The sequence below is a fragment of the Equus asinus genome, chromosome 4 (genome assembly GCF_041296235.1).
Source record: "Equus asinus isolate D_3611 breed Donkey chromosome 4, EquAss-T2T_v2, whole genome shotgun sequence".
NCBI lineage: Eukaryota > Metazoa > Chordata > Mammalia > Perissodactyla > Equidae > Equus > Equus asinus.
The window spans coordinates 39,947,860-39,968,856 of record NC_091793.1 but is presented as its reverse complement, the minus strand read 5'-3'; the positions used below and the strand labels follow the sequence as shown (position 1 = coordinate 39,968,856).

At 40.3% G+C, this 20,997-nt stretch overlaps 1 protein-coding gene and 1 long non-coding RNA gene across 7 annotated transcripts in view; one reads left to right on the top strand and one right to left on the bottom strand.

The window, feature by feature from the left end:
• Window positions 1-210: 210 nt before the first annotated feature.
• On the bottom strand, window positions 211-10,646 carry LOC123283253 (uncharacterized). Of its 2 annotated transcripts, XR_011502660.1 has the most exons (4): window positions 10,407-10,646; window positions 9,296-9,385; window positions 7,853-7,924; window positions 211-2,770 (listed from the first exon to the last, which is right to left on the bottom strand). It is a non-coding gene; the product is annotated as an uncharacterized lncRNA (long non-coding RNA). The 2 variants fall into 2 exon arrangements; XR_006523857.2 differs by lacking the exon at window positions 211-2,770 and having other exon boundaries at window positions 7,807-7,924; window positions 10,407-10,539.
• An 840-nt stretch (window positions 10,647-11,486) lies between these two features.
• The window catches only part of ANKS1B (ankyrin repeat and sterile alpha motif domain containing 1B), a 1,016,307-nt gene continuing 1,006,796 nt past the window's right edge, over window positions 11,487-20,997 (top strand). For 3 of the 5 annotated variants that reach the window (XM_044745264.2, XM_044745227.2, XM_044745210.2), the window contains exon 1: window positions 11,487-11,673. In XM_044745264.2, coding sequence (XP_044601199.1) covers window positions 11,540-11,673 — 134 coding nt within the window. In that variant the 5' untranslated portion in view covers window positions 11,487-11,539. The remainder of the gene's footprint in view (window positions 11,674-20,997) is intronic. The other 2 variants (XM_044745274.2, XM_014835057.3) reach the window with 1 other exon arrangement.

The following is a 20,997-nucleotide window of genomic DNA, read 5'->3' as shown; positions in this document are numbered from 1 at the left end:
ATGTCACATGGCTGCTGATAAAAGCCAAGGATGCGGCTTTACAATTCGACTCAATGAAAGCTATCTTGCAAGGGGCAGAACTGGTCAAATGTATAGCCTCCTGGCTGCTCAAGGTTAGAATACCTAATGCAATGTTCCTAAAGTTCCCTTCTGGCAGATGCTATGTGGGGGACAAAAACCTGCCTTTTTTTTTTTTTTTTTTTTTTTTTTGCTGAGGAAGATTTGCCCTGAGCTACCATCCACTACCAATCTTCCTCTTTTTTTCCTTTGCTTGAGGAAGACTGTCCCTGAGCTAATATTTGTGCCAAACTTCCTCTATGTTGCATATAGTTTGCAGCCACAGCATGGCCAACAAGTGGTGTAGGTCCACACCTGGGATCCGAACCTGCAAACCCAGGCTGCCGAAGCAGAGCATGCAGAATTTTAACCACTAGGCCACAGGGCCTGCCCCTATGCCTGCATCTTTGAGATACATATACTTCAAGAACTTGTGAAGATTAAAGGAGAATCCACGTAACATATCTGGCACATACAAAGCTTTCAAGAAGTTTTGGTTGTTATTTCCCACAGAATGATGACCTAAAGAGGGTTTCTCTTACCCAAATCCTCAACATCATTGTACATTACTCCTACTACACCTATTCAACCCAACAAAAACTTAACCCACGAACAATTCCACAATCTACTTTTTCTGCTTCTATATCTGGTTTCTGGAAAAAGAATGACTGATACTGTAAGTTCACATCTTCCCAAACTATCTGGGATCTTAACATCCTTCAACCATTTACTTGCTTATTCATGTTTTACTTCTGCAATCAGGATCAAAAGCTTCATCACTTTCCCCAAACTCCCTACCTAAACCTCACCCTCCTCACTTTCAACAGACAACTTTGCCTAAATGTAATGCATAAAATTTAAACCATGTTAATAGGACTAGATACTGTGAATGACAGTATTTGTTAGCCTTTGCTGTATAACAAAACACTCCAAAACTTAGTGGCTTAAAACAATAATCATTCATGAGCACATGATTTTTTTGGTTATCAATTTGGGCTCAGTTCAGCTGGGAAATTCTACTGATCTTACCTGGGTTCATTCATGCAGTATAGTCAATTGGTGGCTTAGCTAAGCCTGAAAGGTCTGGGATGGATTCATATGTCTGGTGGTTGACTGGCTGTTGGTTGGGGTGCCTTGGTTCTCTTCCACATGGTCACTTCAACAGGCTAACTCAAGCATCAAGGTTCTCAGCAGCAAGAGAGGCCAAGCTCCAATATACCAGTACTTGCAAAGTCTCTGCTTGTATCACCTTTGCTAATATACCATTTGATAAAGCTAATCACACGGCCAACCCTATATTCAAATTGTGGAGAAACAGGAGGAGCAGCAGTCATACACAAGGTTTTGGCATATAGGGATGGGAAGAATTTGGGTCATATTGCAACCTATCACATTCTTCCAACTGAAAGAATAAATTGCTTTCATATATATGAATATACATATGATGAAGAGCTGGCACAAACTTGAGAAATATATGAGGTCCTAAAATGGAGTGAAACATGGAACTCTAGGAGGTACAGGAGGGCCAAAGTGAGATTTCACTCTGCAAATCCTGGATAGTTGAGCTTCTTCTACCTGTTCTGTTCAGCAGATAAAGCCTGACACTTAATATGTGAGATCTAATTGAAGATGCTTGCATAATACTGGGATCCCAACATGTTATGTCCACAACATTATATCACTTCCAACTTGATCCAGCACCCTTATGATCCATTCTTATTTATGCTGCCTATGTTTGTGTCAATATAAATTGGCAAATACTTGCATTTTTTGTGTGTGTATTATGCCATGGGTAACAGTTTTTCCTAAGGCCTGCTGGGACTTGAGTCTGGATATAAATCCAGAAGCAGTGAGAAGCACTGGTTATAGGTTCTGAGAAAAATGTGCAGGCCTTTGCAAAGCAACTTCCTCAGGAAAGGAAGATTAATCTCCTCAGGTAGGGGAAAGGGACTGTTCCTCCTGGCAAAGGAAGCTCAACAGAATTTAGGGGTTTAAAATCTTCATCTTCGTTGGAATCTCTCAATTTTCACGGTCCCACTGCTTCCCAAAGAATGCCTTAACTTTAAGAGACCTATAAGGATGGGAATACAATCTACACTGTAATTTAGCCACTTGCAGGATTTAACTTAGGGTTTGGTTTTGTAGGTTGACTAACTGTCCATCCTGGTTTGGCCAAGACTGAGGGGTTTCCCAGGAGACGAAACTTTCAGAACTAAGACAGGGAAAGTCCCAGGCAGACCAGGATAAGTTGGTCATCCTAGTTTTCAGAAACTTTTCCCTTGTGACTACCTGAAACACATGTTTCTTTTAGGGAAGAAGTAGAAATTTTCTGGTCCCTTATCTGGACCTCAAGCCAAGAATTTAAAATTTTGAATTCATTTTCTTTCTCCAAGTTCTCCAGCACACTTAGAAGCAATCACCCAACCTCTTTATACTCTTATATTCCCTAAATGTTCTATGACAGCAATTTCTTGCTCATCCAAAGCATAGCTTTCTAAGGGATAATTTAAATAACTCTTTGCCATGGACTACCAGTGTCCTCACATCTGCGGTGGGTAGTTCCAGAGTGTCCAGATGATGGTTCCGACGTGTCCGACAGTTGGTTCCAGCGTGTCAGGCAGGTGGGTCACACATGTCTGGCGGGTGGTTCTGGCGTGTGCCACAGATGGTTCTGGCACATGCAGAAAGTGGTTTTGGCACGTCCTCTTTACCACTGGCAACAGGAACATTAATGCCTTCATATCTAATCAGATCAGACAGTCAATTCCAAATAAACCAATTCAGGGAATCCACTCTTATGGCTCTAGTCCCTTGGATACATCCAATACTAATTTCTGTATCAATTACAGCTTCATCAGAGAAGTAGAACTGTTACTAGTGATATGAAATAACAGGAATTTAGGAGCTGGTAAAGAAGTTTATGTAAGGCTGTTGCCGAAGTCATTCTAAGTCAGTAGGGCCAGGAGTTGGGAAAACATCTAAATGTGAAGTGAGGGAGAGTAAAGACACTTTGGCACCCACAAGGGTGAATGGAACCCATGGAGAGAAACAGGAACTTGCACCTGCTTCTTGCAGTCTCCAATGTCAGTGATGTGGGTGGCCTACAGAAAGATCTGTCACTCTTCACCATGGAACTGCACATGCACCTGGCTCAGCGTTCATGGAATTTGAAGAGATAATGCAGGAGCTGGAGGAGCCATGGGCTTGACTGCTGCCCTACACTAAAGTAAGGTGGCAGATCAGTGACAAATGGCGTGAGCTTCAACAGTGCCTGACCACCCTACACCACCTTTTAGAGTATAATGGCACTACTTTACCTCTGCCTTCCAAATATGCAGATTTCTTTTGTTGCTAACTGTAATGTGATACCATAAAGAGAACTTTGGGAAACTTAGCTCCAGCTTGGTAATATGACAGTACAACACTACCATACCTATAATTGTATCTTAATTTATTAAGATATTTAAAAATCCTTTGGATAAAAATTTATTTTCTAACACTTAGATTGCTGTGATCACTTTTTTCATTATTTTTACAAATATTTTGCCCTAGACAGTTCAAGATAATTCTATAAAGCTCTTGGTTTAAGAATGAATTTTTTTTCCTACAAAAGTAGTATTAAACTTGTCTGTGTTGAACCACACTTGCCATATGCTGGCCCATTCACCCAAAGGAGCCAATTCCTTTGAATATTTTTACAAAAGCTTTTCAATTTTTTTGTTCTGCATCCAATTTTACTCTCAATCCAATGGAAGGCATTATTTTCTCTATATGATTTATAAATTAATGAAAAGATTTAAGGCGATTATAACATACCAGCTCAACCATATTATGTACAGTGTTCTTTTCATTAAAAAAAAATCCCAGGGGCCGGCCCTGTGGCCCAGTGGCTAAGTTTGCACGCTCCGCTTCGGTGGCCCAGGGTTTTGCAGGTTCGGATCCTTGGCGCAGACCTAGCAATGCTCATCAAGCCATGCTGAGGCAGTGGCCCACATAGCACAACCATAGGCACTCACAATTAGCATATACAACTATGTACTGGGGAGCTTTGGGGAGAAGAAGAAGAAAAAAAAGAAGACTGGCTAACAAATGTTAGGCCAGGTGCCAATCTTTAAAAAAAAATCCCTGAACATAGTTCCCATCTATGCCATCTCCCTTAGTGTTAGAATCAGTTATTCAGAATTAATTGGCAAGTTTAATGTTCAATTTTAAAAATGTAACAAATTTTTAGCATTTTATAAAATTATATTTGGTATCTCTTAATGAGAACCAATATATATTATTTAATTCTTAACACAATTCCCTGACATTATTTAACTTCTTTACTTAATTCCCTGACTATATTTCTATGGTTTTCCATGTTTGTTCTCCCTTTAGTGTAAGCAGCAGAATGACAACTCTAAGTGACCATGAGATGTATTCAACAAGAGTTCCACTGGTGAAAATGGATCATACATCTCCCAACCATTCCCTCCTTCCTCTCAACACACACACACACGCACATGGCTGAGGAAGAGTGGAGACAGCACAGTAAACATTTAGTTATAAAGCATTAGAAATTAATGAACATTTAAGTCCACTGCTTCTATCTTGCCCTCTCTCTTGCCAATTCTCTTCTGTTTTCAATGATAAGACAGCCTGATCTCATACTAAACATTGGAAAAGTGGGAGCAAATTGTGCTCTGACTTCACAAAACATCTGATGAAATCATGATTCCTTTTACTATGTATAGAAATGTAAAATGCATACAAATAAGCTTACTTAAACATTCTGTTTTTACAATATATCCTCCATGTGTTTCATTATATCAGCAACTGATGACTACTAAAAATGAGATTCTGGAATGGTTTTCCACTTGCATTAATTGGAGGAAAAAATGTCTACAAGGGCTTTCTGATATTGTTTTCTATAGAGATAGTACTGATTACACTAATAGATACAATTCTAATATATTGAGATGAAAAATGGCATTTGGCTGCCAATCCTTGACACTTGATTCTTCTAATTTCCTAACAAAATGCTTACATTGACATTGTACAATTAATTTCCATTTACTATCCATTACCCCTTCACACAATACTTTTTTTTTTTTTGGTGAAGAAGATTGGCCCTGAGCTAACATCCATTGTCAACCTTCCTCTTTTTGTTTGAGGAAGATTGTCGCTGAGCTAACATCTGTACCAGTGTTCCTCTATTTTGTATGTGGGGTGCTGCCACAGCATGTTTTCATGAGAGTATGTAGGTCCACGCCCAGGATTCGAACCAGTGAACTCTGGGCCACCAAACTGCAGTATGTGAACTTAATCACTATGGCACCACTGGGTGGACCCTCACACAATACTTTCAACAAATCTTTTTCTGAAGTTTCAAGGAGATGCCTGTAACAAGATACCTTATTGTAGATGTAATGAAATAATGAAAATATTATTCATTGAAATCCAGGGAGGATGATCCCCATGGAAAAGTAATTGAATGTATTGGGTTACAACTGGACTACAATTCACAGGGGGCTCTGTTGGCAGGGAGAGTCAACTGCTGGATGCAGGAGCCTTTGGACAGTGGCATAGTGTGACAAAGACAGCTCTGATTGCAGAGATGAATAAAAGACATCAGGTGGTTGGTGAAATTCCGTGAGAAACAATGTATCACTCTTCAAATTTTTAGAAAATGGTTGGATTTCTCATAGAACCTAGTAATGGGTAGAGTTCTCCACTAAACTAGAGTAGGAAGCAGAATCCAAACGGTCCATACATTTTAGGAGTGGAGACCAGAAGACCAAGAGTCTAAGGAGTGGGGACAGGAAATTAGGAATTCTCTGAAGTTGTGGGTAGGACACTGGTTGTGAAATTAGTGATGGTGGGAAGAGCTGAAACTAGTTTATCCTTATTTTCAAAGGGCAGTTATACCAGTTGATATGCTATTGTCTCTTAACTTTAAACCATTCTCACGTACACTTTGGTGATGTTCTGCAAACCACATTACTTCTTTGCCACCTGGGTCTTGGTTAGGATCCACCAATAGAAGTCACCAGAGGGAGAATGCACTTCTTCTCGCTGTACTTCTTCAACCCTGGCAGTGGCAGATTGTTCCAGAAGCAGCAGCTGAATCCAGTTTGCAGTTTTTCTAACATGCAGAACCAGCTTTATTGCTTTCCCTCAGCTACACCAGCACCAATCAGCTAGTGCCCCCTTCTAAGAGGTATAGGTCTCAGGCCTGTGGGGCTCCTTGTCTGAAGTCAGAGATACCAGTATCAGCCGTCTCCTCATACGTTTAGTTTCAGCTCAGTGGTGCCTCTCCTCTAACTTATTTGCTGTGATCATGGCAAAGAAGGGCACACCCATGGAATACAAAAAAGCTAAGTAAAATAACTATGATAGGGATCCTGAGAAAAGGTCTTTCTTGAGATATGAGAGAATTAAAGAGGATTTGCTGATGGGGAGGGTTCCTGTCTGCCCTGGCTGGGCATATTTGGCTGCCTTGGAAGGGACAGTTTGATTCTAGCCTCCTGTCCTCCCTGCCCCCTCTCTGGATAATCAGGCCAAGCAAAGAAGCAGTCTCCCTCAAAGGGCCTTTAGAATAAATTGCTCCTAAATCTGTAGGCTTATGGCTCAGGGGCCAAATCCTACCCGCAGCCTGTATGAAAAGTAAACTAAAAATAGTTTTTACATTTTTAAATGGTTGAAAAAAAATAAAAGAATATTTTGCGACACATGAACATTGTACAAAATTCACACTTCAGCATCCATAAATAAAGTTTAATTGGCTTACAGCCACACTCATTTGTTTGCATATTGCCTATGGCTACTTTCATGCTACAATGGCAGAGTTGAGTAGTGTGATAGAGACTGTGTGGCCCAGAAAGCTGAAAAGATGTACTGTATGGCCTTTCACAGAAAGAGTTTGCGACCCCTGCTGTAGGAGAAAGACAGAAGTAGAGGATGAGGTGTAACCCTTGAGGAAGATTAGTCAAGATGCCAAAAGTGGATATTGTGTTCTTGTGTCTTCTTAGCCACCCCTCCGAGAGACTGTGTAATAGATTTATCAGCATGCTGGCTATTTTCCTCAGTGGAAAATAAAAAGAGATGGTGCAAATTTATTTATTGGAATTTCGGAAGACTTCTCTCTGTGAGAAAAATAGTTTGAAGTGGGGACAAGACTAAACTTTTCAGTGGCTGTGTGCTGGGTCACCCATGGGGCACACAGGCTTTCAAGGTAGTAACACATAGGCAGGGTGGCTCTGAAAGGAGGAAGTTAATGACAGAATCGGTTGGATGGTGATGTAATGTTGTGTGGTGTGTTGATCTTTCCCTAGAGGGGAAGAAACTTCTGCTCCTCCTTCCAAGAGGGAGTTGTATTACAGCGAACACTTTCTGTTTCTTTTCCATACTTGTATCCATTGGAACCACTTTACCAGTGGGTGGGGTTACCCTGCTTTCAAAACAAGACACAGGTTCAACTCTGGCTTTCTTTCTCTCCTGCCATGCCTGTCTCACCAAGAAGGGCAGTGGGCTTTCTTCTGCTTTCTGCACCAAGATGGTAGGCATAATTGGATCAGGATCTGTCTCGGCAGGCTTTCTAAAGGCAGCCCTGGAAAGCTATCATTCTCTCCAATCCTCTGACCCCATTTGTGAGACAGGCTTTAGTCTGGCTGCGTATATGAAGTCATATTTGTAGCTCTTACTTTCTCCACATGCAGGTCTCAGGGTGCACATTTACAGAGAGGTATGTCCTAGTCTCATTTTCAGTCTAGTTTTAGTAGGGATCCCTGTACTTTGTGGGATATTAGATACTTACCTGAACCAGTAATAAAGATGATACTCTAATGAGATGCTCATTTGGTTTCTTGCGTCCATTCTCAGTTAAAACCTGGAGAAGATGGGTGATTGACATTCCATGGCCTTCAACACTCATGACCATAAATTCAGAAAGACTATGAACATCATGATATGCTCAGTGTCAGGAAGACGATGGGGGCAGAGTTTGTCCCAGGCAAGCATGAGGAGACAAACTTAAATGGAATGCAGACAGCAAGAATTTGGTCTTCTATTCAGATGTCTAGTATCTTCATATTCTGTAACCTGGAGCTGTTGACTTCCATCTCCCAGCCTATCATAGCCTTAGTTATGCAGAATAACTGCAGAGCTCGAGATGGAGAAAGCAGATATTTTCCAAACCCACTTCCTAAGCCACAGGAACTATTTTAGTTCAGTTGATATCTAAGTCCTATCTTAGTTTAGTTGATAACTTCATGCTATAAGACAGCATCTTTTCCTCTTCTCACTGCAAACAGACCTTGGTATATAGTTCTAAGATTGACCTGGATTCATGTTCCCTCAATTTATTTTATGTTTCCAAAGGCTTTTTTTGTGTATGTGTTTAAACACTTCCATACTTTGTCTTTTCCTCCCTTTTCTAGTTTCAACTCCTAGTCCCTTCTTTCATTAATCAACCTCAAGAGGAGTGACTTGCAATATGTGTATATTGGAGCAATAATTCTCAACTTGCCAAAAAGTATACAGACAATATGTAATATACATACCAAATAATATATATAATAATATATATAATGTATATATACGTATATATACACACAATGTTATATATATATAAATATATAAAATGAGAAAAAGTAAAGAAAGGCCAGCGGAGACCATTAGACATAGCTTCTTCATTTTGCATATGTGCAAGCTGAGCTCTGGGCTGTCTAATTGGTTCCCAAGATTTTCTGGCTCTTTCCACTATACACAGATACAAAACATCTTGATGAAATCTGGATGTTTAAAAAATCTGGATTATGTTTTTTTGGCCTCTTCAGATGTTTGGAAGAATGTTTCTACTTTTAATTTGCATGTTAGTTTCCACGTGGCCAAGCCTTGTCCTTTTCAACAAGAAGCTATGATGTAACTAAAAACAAAGAGTTTGGAGTTGAAAAACTGCTTTTGAGCATCATATACCATGAGAGTGCCTGGAACTGTGCAACTGATTCTTAGAGTAAACATTACTAATGGTTTTCTCATTGGGGGTTGATTCTGATAATGATGACTCAGGAGCCTCCCAATCACTTACTTAGTGATGATTAAATGCTCCCTGTGAAAACTGTGGGTGATTTTTAGCTCTGACCAATTGAGTACTTATAGTATATTCTGAGATAGGTGTGTTTTGCTTAGGTGGCAACATTAGGAAAGTGGAAGAAGGATTTCTGCTTGCATTTTCAAAATGAATTCAATGGCTTCTTACCTCTTATTTCTTTAACTGGTTTGCTAGTCCCATTATGCCAGGGATCATATTATTATCACATATAATATCATCTTATCATTCAAACAGATTCTAAAACGAAAACAAACAAAAAACTGTAATAGCTCAAAATCTACTTCCTTCAGGAAACCTCCCATGAGTAACCATACTTTACTTAATACTTTGAACCATTCCAATGAAATTTGAGAACACTGAATTCCATAAAAAAATTTTTAAATATACTTTTGTTATTATTTATCTCAGAATGTATTTGTTTTCCCAAGTTATTTACTTAAAATCGCTGCCTATAGCAGGCAGTCCTGAATTTGAGTCTTGGCTCACTTTCTAGCTGCATGATCTCAGCCTAATCAGTTCCCTCATCTGTAAAATAGGGATAAAAATGGTACCCATCTCATGGTTTGTTGTGAGGGTTGACCTAACGTAGAAAGTACTTAGCATAGTGGCTGGTACATAGTAACTGCTCATCAAATGTCTGTGATAATTATTGTGTGTCCATGTCCATTTTACTTTTTCATGGGGGCAGTAAGGTATACTGGGAAGAGCATGGGCCATGCAGTGAGTCAGTTCTGGGGTGCAGTTCTGTTAGCCACTCACTGTGTATGGCATCCAGACAAATTTAACCCTTTGAGCCACTATTTCCTCATTTTCAAAATGGATATACTGTAGTAATATCCAATTCACTGGGTTGTTTTGAGGAAAGTGCCTATTACGTCCCTTTCCTCCCAATGGATTATCAACAAGTTAACATTTATGAAGTCTATTCCAAGGACAAGACAAGGCAAGGTGTCACAGAAAGTAAACGTGTGTTCTCCACCGTGGTCAAGGAGGGCATGCAACAAAATCAAGCCGCCCCTGCACATGAATTGCTGACGACATATGCAAATTAAGTGGGTCTCTAATCCATGCCCGTTTCTATTTTTCCCAGTGTGGATGTGGAGGACTTCTCAATGAGAGCCTCTTTCCTGGTATTTTTACAAGTCAGCAGATCCTCAAAAGCCCAACTGGAATATGGGGCTGATGAAAGACCTAGAAAAACTGGAACACTCACAAACTGTTCAAAGGGCAATGCCATAGAAACACGGATAAAACAAACCTCTTCTTTCTAACCAAGGGCACATCTCAGTCGTCTCAGGGAGGTGAGCGGAAGGGAGGAACGCCGGTCAAGTGGTCCGGGCTCCGAGGGACGCGGTGGCAGAGGGGCCCCTTAGCAGCAGCACCGGCCCGCGGCAGGGAGGCTTTTCCTCAGGCGTCGTGACTGCCCCGAGGCGTGCCGCCCGCGCCAGCCCGGCGGAGAAGCGGCGGCAGCCTGGAGAACTCCAGTCCTCACACGGTTAAACCTCTCCCAAGGAGACTGGAGGAGGGAGGGTCCCCGCCCACGAAAACGAAGATACTGTAAAATCCTCCGGCGCCCCGCCCCCACCCGGGCCGGCCTCCTCCCCCGCCCCCGCCCCCGCCCCCGCCCCCGCCCGAGTCCGGCCCGACCCGCGGCCGCACCTGCCCGCGCGCACACGCCCCCCCGCGCGCCGGCCGCCCCGCGCGCCAGGCCTCAGAGCCGCCGGTGGCGGACCGGGGCGCCCACCCTGCCCCGGCCCCTGCGCCGCCGCCGCCGCCGCCGCCCTCGGCACGCGCCTGCCGCGGTCGTCCGCACCGCCCTGCTTCGGCGCGAGCCGCGGCCGCCGGAGCCGCAGCCGCCGCGCTCATCGCCGCCGCGGGCCGCCGCCGCCGCACCGCCGAGCCGGCCCGGGGCGGACGCTGAGGAGAGCCCGGGCGGGCGCGAGGGCGCGAGGGCGCGCGGGCCGCCGCCGCCGCGGGCGTTCGCTGCGCTCGGGCTCCAGCGGGGACGGTCTCCACCTCCTCCGCAGACCTTCCCAGTCCTCAGCATCCTCCTGCTGCTCCTCCGAAGCACCCCGGTCGCCACCCCTCACGCCCCACCCGCGGGGACGAGGCCTCGGGAATTCAGGGGAGTGGCTGTGGGGGTGCGTCGTGGCTCCCAGCTCGGCCGGCCCCTTTTCCAAGCCATGGTCTGATCCCCATTGTAAAGCTGCGCCCCGAAGAGGAGGAGAGAGTGGTGTTCCCGGCTCGGGGCTGCAGGGATCTCACCGTGCGGAAGCCCTGGCTTTATTTTAGGGTGGGGCGAGGAGGGCCCTGGATTTTGGGGAGTGGGGGTGGGCGGGGAGGAGGACCCGGAGGGGAAAAAGGACTCTGTGAGGGAGTCGGTGAGAGACTATGGGGAAGGACCAGGAGCTGCTGGAAGCTGCTCGCACTGGAAATGTGGCTCTGGTGGAGAAACTCCTGTCTGGCAGGAAAGGAGGGATCCTGGGCGGTGGATCCGGACCCCTGCCCCTGTCTAATCTGCTCAGGTAAGGACGGGAACCAGCTCCGCGATTGCATCCCTCGTTATGCATTGTGGTGGGTACGTCCTCCTCCTCCTGGTCGTTGCACCTGCTGGCTGCCAGCGATTCATTCTTAAATTAGGTAGGAAAACAGCCCGTGTGTGTGGCATGAGCCTCCCAGTCAGGTTGATGCCTTCGATTCTTTGAGTAATTTTAAAATAGCCTTCCATCAATGCGTCAGTAGCTACTTTTCTCTGAGCTGTGGTGCAGAACTTGTACATGTCCTAGTGTTGCTGGAAGAAAATCGGCGTTCCACCTGCTCTCCATCAATGTTTGTGACATATTAGCAGCTTCGAAGCCAGCCTTTTTTGTCTATTTAAATGAATTTGGCAGAGAAGCTGTTGCGTGCATGCAATTACCCTGCAAAAGCCACAGCCTTTGGTGGCTGCTACCTTCTCTTGCAGAAGGCATTTGCTGTGTTGTGGGTTATGATCCCACAAAATGAAGAAAGTGAACCTTCTGGCGAGATGGCATCAGTACAGGGTGTGTGCAAAACTTGATGAGGCAGGCTAGGCAGCCCCAGCAGTGCTTTCAGTTACCTGTGCAGAGCTGAGTGAAACTTGGTTATTATATGTCAGAATGAAGGATGCTAGGTCGGGATTGGGATAGTGTCTGTGGACTGTAGGAGTGGCCTTTTAATGTGAAGATGTTGCAGGTAAGACTAATATTCCTTGGAGAAGCTTTCTAAGATGACATTTAAAAAAATGTCAAGGTCTTTATTTAGCAGACAGTACCTTAAAAATAGCAGAGTTGATTTGCATATTTGGGAAAGTATTAACTTAAAAGTTGAATTGATGGACAAACAAAATCAGTTGTAGGGGAGGAAGCCTGAAGAATATTCACTAGATACAATTCGAGTGAAAGCTCTTTAGTTTCTAAAATCATGGCTATTCACTTTCCTCTGGGTATTTTTGGAGGCATCAGTCATCATTCGTATCTTCACCCTAAAACATCTCTTAGGCAATCCAACTGTACTTGCAAAAATTTTTAAAAGCCCAAGTGATTTTCTTGGTTTTTAAAAACTGTTCTGTGCTACTCTTAACAAGTGCTTAATACAAACTTTTGGATGATGACATTGTGTTCTTTACACAAGTTCTCATGTGTCTTAGTGGTCAGATAATGCAGTTAATTACAGTACTGGCTAACAGGGAGAATGGAAACATTTGTATTACAGTGCAGTGAATTTAGTTGGAAAGTAGTTGATGGGACTTTAAAAAGCTCCATATGTTATCATCTATACTTGTTGACAGTGACATTTTATCACATTTATCACTTCAGAACAATGAATATTTATGGGACTTTTTTTAAGTAGGTCTTAGAAGTGATGACTCTTGTGTGTACTACCTTGTTAAGTAATTTTCACTTTCAAACAGAAGTAGACAGTATGTACATATTTCAGATTATGGCTCTATTAATTGCCCTTAGTCACAGATAATTTATACAAAAGCAGTTTGTTTGTAGTTTTAAGTTGCAGGTAAAATAAATATATTTGCCAGTGGATCATATCAGTTCTAAAAATGATTGTGGTTATGACTATATCCTGAAAGAGTCTCTCAAAATAATTTCTTTGGAAAAATACTAAAGAATTCTTTGAGAACAGTGAGAACTTCAGTTAATTTTGTTGAGATAAATAGTATTTTTAAAAGCCTATCTTTGTTATAGAACTTAAAAGCAAACATCTTTTAAATACTTTCTCAGTTGTGCTGTTAAAAAAAAGAATAGATGTCACATTTAAGGAATAAAATACCAACTATTTAAGGTTGGTAAACATTAAATAAAATATCAAAATTGTGACCTGCAATGTACTTCTTGAATGAGAGGTTTTCTCTTGTGCTGGTTTTGTCAGAGGTAGCAGTAGTAGCTCCACAAGAATGCACGTAGAAAACAATAAAACAGAAAAACATGTTCATTAGAGTAGTTTGAACCAAGTTATCAAAATCAAACCCAATAACCTTTAAACTTGCATTTGTCTATCTCACGGTGAATAAACAACTAAAACAGTGTCTTTGAAGAAAATGAGAGTTGAAATTGTATTCTATGGATGATCCTTTGCATAAAATGAAATTCCTAAGAAGGCACCTTTTATTTAATTGTTACTTTATTTCACAAATGATTGTCATCAGAAATTTATTTACAGGATAATGGAAACTGTGACCCCTCCCTCTTCAAACATAATGACACTTTGAAATTTTTTAAATAGTTTGGAATGAATTATGGTTAGTTTGCCAACCCCCTGCCCCCCCCACTTTATTACTTGTGTTGTGTAATAATAGTGTCAGATCCTCTGCTAAATGCTTAAATGTGTTGTCTCATTCACTTCTTATATCAACCTTAAGTGGTTGATCTCATTTCACAGATGAAGTACTAAGAGGTAGGAAGATAAAGAATTTGCCCAAGGTCACTTAATTAGTAATGGCAAAGATTTGAGGTTCTGTGATTCAGATTTGCTTTACCACATCTTGAGTCTTATTCATTGAATCTTTTATTCATAAAAGTTTCAGGTATATGGTTTAGATAGTCTAATCTGAACTTTTTTTGCTATGAATGATAATTAAATTTAAAAATCCTTAATTTTTTTCCTAATTAAAAAATAATCTCATGACTGCCCTTTGAGGGCTCACTAGATGAGAACTTTTCTGAAGATGGTTTTGGTTACATATTACCTGCTAAATGAGCAGTAGCTATATGATGGGGAATCAGGTATGCTTGGGCACCACTGCAGTTTTCAGCAAAAGTGAGAATGACCTTGAATAAATATAAAAAACTCTAAGCCTCATTGTCCTCTTCTATAAAATGGAAATAGTAATAGTACCTCTCATATAGGGTTGTTGTGAGGATTAAATGAGGTATAAAAAAAATGAATGCAAAGCATTTAGCACATTGGCGTTCATTGTAGTGTTATTATTATTTCTCATGCAGCTCTGAAGCACTTAACTATTTCTTAAGGCCTTTATTACTAAGGATTTGCTTCATATTGGATGGAGATTAATTTTGGTAGTAAGTTTTGCATTAGAATCACAGAATCTTCAAGTAGAATGGGGCCTTTTATTCCAAGTTCTCACTTAGAGAAATTACCTCTAACATCCTTTACTAGTTAGTTATTCCAGCCCTTTTTAGTCTTCCAATGACTAGATCCATTCCGTTTTTTTTTTTTTTTTTCCGCTGAGAAAGATTTGGTCTGAGCTTACATCTGAGCAAGTCTTCCTCTGTTTTGTATGTGGTCCCCACCACAGCACGGCCGCCAACAAGTGGTGTAGGTCTGTGCCTGGGAACTGAACCCAGGCCACCGAAGTTGAGTGCACTGAACTTAACCAATAGACCATGGGGCCAGCCCCAAGATCCATTCCATTTTTTGACAGCTTTAATTGTTAAAAAAAAATTCTGTTTAGTTGAAATCCACCTCCCTGTAATTTCCAGAAGTTGGTACTGGTTTGGCTGTATGGGTCAATATAAAGTAGTCTTAGTCATCTGTCAGGACAGTTCTTCAGGTGAATGCATTTAGCTAGATTGTTTTCTTATAAATCTTCAATCCTTTTTCATTTAAGTAATTTCAGTTCATCAGCCTTTTGTCATGTGGCAGTAGAGCATAGGTGAACTTACATTTTCAACCCTTTTACTGCTCTCTTTTTTTCTTCTTTGAATATTCTCAAATTTTGCAATGACTCTCTTAAAGTGTGGTGAGCAGAAGTGAATACAATGCACTAGATGTCATTTGACCAGTGTAGAATATACTGGGACTTGATATACTATTGAATTAAAAAAAAAAAGAGTTATAAAGCATTTGTAGTATAATCCTATTTTTTTTTTTGAGGAAGATTAGCCCTGAGCTAACTACTGCCAATCCTCCTCTTTTTGCTGAGGAAGACTGTCCCTGAGCTAACATCCATGCCCATCTTCCTCTATTTTATACATGGGACACCTACCACAGCATGGCTTTTACCAAGCAGTGCCATGTCCGCACCAGGGATCCTAACCGGCGAGCCCCAGGCCACTGAGAAGCGGAACGTGCGCTCTTAATCACTGCGCCACTGGGCTGGCCCCAGTATGATCCTATTTTTTAAAGAAAAAGTAGTGTGTATGAACATTTTTAACGTGCGTTAAGAAGTCTGGAGTGATAAACCCTAAAACGTAATAGGATTCATCTTTGAGTGGTGGAATTGTGGGTGATCTTTGTTTTCTTTTTGCTTGTTTGCATTTTCCATTATTCTACAATGAACGTATATTACATGATGAAAATAAACTGGCAGCTGTTTAAAACATGATACAATTAAATTATTACCTCCTTATTATTGATCTAAGACCTACCTTAATGCAGGTCAAAATTTTTTGAGCTATGCGATGGTGTTGGCTCACATTGAAGAGGTATTCAATTAAAACTTCCTGGTATTTTTTTTTTTTCCAATTACTTGTGAAGCCATGGTTCTCCTATCTGGTACTTGTAAATGTTGATTGAATTTAAATTATTCTTATTATATTTAATCTTATTTGTTTTAACCTATATTTATAATCTATCTAGATCTGTTTGACTCTTGAGTCTATCTTCCAAGCGTATTAACTTTTTCTCCTCTATATCATTTGTAGATTTAATAAGCGTGTTTTCTATAACTGGAATTCAACACACCATGATATATCCCTAAAGAACCTCTCTTCAGCTTAGTATAAATTTAAAAGTAGCAATCTTTATGCATGATATTTCGACCAACATTGAAGCCACGTAATAGAACTATCATTCAGCTACTTCTATCCAGTATACCCATGAGAATATTGTGAGATATTTTATCCATTGCCTTTTTAAATTCATGCTATGTCCTGTTTATGGCATTTCTTTGATCTATCCCTTTTGTTGTAAATCTAAATATTCCATCCAAATCAGGCTACTTTATTGTAGCTTGTTTCTGGTAGTGAACCACTGATAGGTTGATGCAAGTTTCTTCTATGCTCTTGTATCTAATTCTTCTGTGTCTATATGCTTACACTCATTTAAAGCATCTAGGTGTCTTTTATAATCTCTGTCTGTTTGGAGCTTCAGTAATCTCCTACCATTATTTTTTAATCCTTTCTGGTTTGAAAATGATTCTCATTAGGGATGATAGAAGCAAAATGGAAGGTGGAAAGAATCAGATTCTTGGGATGTCACAGGAAATTCTCTTGTGGTCCAAAACCATCCACAGTTTTGCTTTTACTCTGTCAGAGCTTAAGGTTACGTTAGCTGCCATACCGGTGAACTTTTATACCTCTCTTCTTTTTTTCAAACTTAACTGAAAGGGACATCAGCATTTTTCCAGGACAAGTATATACTTCTCTTTTGTGTTTGGTTTCACTTATGCCCCTCACCACCCTTTTTCATCCTTAAAGAAATCTGAGTTCATCAGAGCTCATCAGAGTACTCAGACTGAGTTTCCTCCTTATTTTTCTTCCTCCGTACTATATGCGAAATTTCATTTTATTTAACATATCTTTCCTGAGATAGCTGCAAAACTTTTTAAGGTCTCTTCCTTTGGCACAACTACCTTTTAATCTAAGCAAAAATAATTCCCATTTAAAATGTATGTTAAATTACTTTTGTTTTAGTGAGTCTAGATTAAGAATTATTTGTATTTTAATAAAACAACAAAAAGATTGTTAATGCCTCAAATTTACTTGATTTTCTTAATGACTTAAAGAATTGAGTACTTTATAAAGTGCATTTAATAAATTCCTGTTGAACATAAAGAATCCAGTTCTCAAGACCCCCATGGGAAAAAGATCAATAAGTGGAGGGAAATACTTTTCTGGTCATCACAGACATATAAACCAGAGAGCTTACAAATATTTCGTTCTTGAAGCTTTTGGTGATTGGTACAAGGAGATAAGAGGCAACTCAAAGTATCGTAGTTTTCACAACTATTTGGGCAATTCTGGTTATTGGGAGTCTGATATAAGATACTTCCAGGGAAACTGCATTGGTTAAATGGAATAAATCATAAATAGAGCAGTTAAACTGCATGAAAATGTAATATCTATAAAAATAGTCAAGTTGCAAGTGGGTTATCTATTTTAGATAGTAATGATGTTTGAAGCGGTGATTGCACCATTATGTTCAGGGAGCTGTGTCTGCCAGAGTGAACAGTGCCAGCTGCATGATGGGGAGTTAGGAGAGAGGAGAAGGAATTTTGGTATTGACCTCTTTCTCTACTAAGCTGGGTTTTCAGCTCCCTTATCAAAACTGTAAGGCTGATGTGTAGCAGGGAATTAGAACAACTAGCCAATGACTACTACTCACCCTGTCCATTCTTACATTGCCCAATTCCTAGTATGCCTCAGTGGTTTCTTACAGTTGACGGAAGGGTAGAGCAGGTCCTCACTGACATTAATGCAGAAGTTTACAATATTTAGTAGTGCCTCTACTGACTTTAGCAATTTAACCTCTCGGGTAACAGCAAACACAATTTGATTTGTTCAATTGTATACTGAAATAATTTACTTAATTATGCATTTGAGGTAATTTTGGAAAATTCTTTCAAGAAGCCTGTTATAAAACATTCTTCCTGAGTATTTAACTAGAAATGAGAGCTGACTATAATTTAAGTCAAGGGTTAGGAAAGCCTAATTTCAACCTACAGAACCTGAAGGTATTTAACATTTAATGCATTTTAGTGTGTCTTTGGTTTCAGTTTTGGACATATTGCAGCATAGTTTTAGTTAATTAAAATATGAGCTTTGGTTATTCATTATATGTTAAAGAGAATATTTTATACTTGAAAAAGCAGGAATTTATGCAGAAGACATTCTTTCTCATGTATGTGATGACATGGTCATGTAAACCATATGGCAGGCAGAGGCACAATGCCAGTTGAAAACCTAGTGAATTTTCTTGTGTAACACACGTCTAGGAACTCTTGAGTCCAGTTTTCTTCTTTTGCATCAATAGGACAGCAAGTGAATTCTACATTTGTGTTAAACCTGGCTGAGGCTTGAAATTGTGTGATTTTTGAGGATGGATCAAAATATGTGGTCAAAGGATAAATTTTGTTTTCTTAAGTTTCTTCTACTGCAGTCTCCAAAGAGTGGTCGTCTCTGGATTTGTTTCTTATAGATAGTGCTTTCTTATTTAACAGCATGTTTTAATAAATCTCTCTTTAAAATGGAACTTTGATTCGGTTGTGCTGTAGAGTTATTTGGGTTCTGTTGTGTTGTGAGAGCAGGTTTATTTAAAGTAGTTAATTACTTCTAGTTAAGTGAGCTGAAACAATTGGCCTAGACTTGTCACCATTGTTTGATCAAATTGGATCAAAACTTGACTGATGGATGTGGGCATAAACAGCCAACCTCATTTCTTGCTGCCTGCTTGATATTTCTGTTCCCCACACCACATTTACTTTAACCCTTCATGCCCAAGTCTCTTTTTTCTAGAAAGGAAAGCTTCTTCTCCATTCTAATTACTACAAGTTCACCCTGGCTCTAGTTTTTGTGCCAACTGTCCCTCTCCTAAGGCGAAGCAGATTTTGTGTGAAGAGTAGAGCTGCAATGGACTGTGTGATGAGAAGTAGATTAAGAAGAACAAATATTGGACCTTCAAAATTGAGGCATTTACAGAGTTTGCTTTCATCATCTTTAGTTTCCTGCCTACCTTACTGTTAATTTCTCCTCTAACCTAATGGACTCAGTGCCGTTGTATCTTTCCTAACTTTACTCCACAGCCAAAAACTACTTGTGAGAGCTGACAGTTAGTTCATGCTTCAGTGTGGTTGACTGGTAAAGGCATTTAGGAAAAGGAACCTTTTAATTATTTTCGTTTAAAGAGGAAACAAAGCTTTGAATCAAAATAGTAAAGCTTTGGAGCTCTTGTAGCAGAGCTGATGGAGTGAATTTTGTCAGATTTGCAAGAGGGAAGATTGGATAAAGGCAGTCATTTATTTTACTTATAAGGCTGATGCTGTAGAAGGGGAAAGAGATTTGATTGGAGACATGAGAAATGGGCTAGCACAGAGCAGGTGGTGGAAAAGCTTTTTCTTTTTGCTACTTAGTTAGTCCCTAGAACTTTTTATTATATGTCTGTTATATTATACAACCAACTTAGATATCAGCATATGGTATGTTGTTTCCCAATTTCCAGAAGTTATTCCTTAGATGTACATAATTAGATAATCACAGGTGAAAAAGATATGAAATAGAATTGTATAAGAGCTTTAATTTCTAATGTGGTTTGAGATTCAAATTATTTTAAATGCGTTTTCTTGTTATTTAAAAACGTTACATTTTGCAAGTTGACTTCAGTATCTGGGTTATTCCGTCAACCTATGTTTCACTGCACAGGGAAGGCATTTGAAGTTGTGACCCATGGATCCCAATTAGCGTTCTGCCACATTGAAGTTTTCTCTCTTTCTCTTTGAATCCTTGTTTGGTACCTCTAGTTACTAATCTGCATTTGAAATGTCTTATGTATCATATAAATATGCTAAATATAGTCTTTTGTGTTTTGAATATACTAAAAAACTGCTATATTTACTTACAAAATTATCCCTGTTTTGTGTAGTTATTTTACTGCTACTGTGGAGACATGGGAATAAGTGGGAGCATGTTTAGGGGGAGCAGTAGACGTTCTTTGGCATGGTAAACTCCAGCAGTGCGGTAGCCCAGGACAGAGTTGTTTCCCGTTGGCTTTCTTTGGCTAGTGACCTGAGTGGTCTGTCACTCTGAAGGTTGATAGAAACTTTAAAGACATAGAGAAGGTGAAGAATTACGAACAATGGTTAAACTATTTCCTACAAGTTTTTTCACTGGTATGTTTTATGCTATATATTAGGGTATATTTGGACCAAACCTTATTAATCAGCAAACCACTCACTATCCAACTAACCAACAAGTCAATCAGGATTTTATAGGAAACTGACATCTAGGAACAGTGATAACAAAGAATGATTGCTCATTATTTTTTTTTAAAGATTTTATTTTTCCTTCTTCTCCCCAAATCTCCCCAGTACAGAGTTGTATATATTTTAGTTGTGGATCCTTCTAGTTGTGGTACATGGGACACCGCCTCAGCATGGCCTGATGTGCCGTGCTAGGTCCATGCTCAGGATTCAAACCGGTGAAACCCTGGGCCACCAAAGCAGAGTGTGTGAACTTAACCACTCGGCCGTGGGGCTGGCCTCTGATTGCTCATTATTTTAACGAGTATTTATTCAGTACCTTGTAGATTCTAAAATTGAATGAGATCATTTCTACCTACCCCCAAGGACTTGTACAATAATGGCACAGATACGTCAACGAAGAGTTAAAATACAGCTTGATATATACTGTCATGGAAGT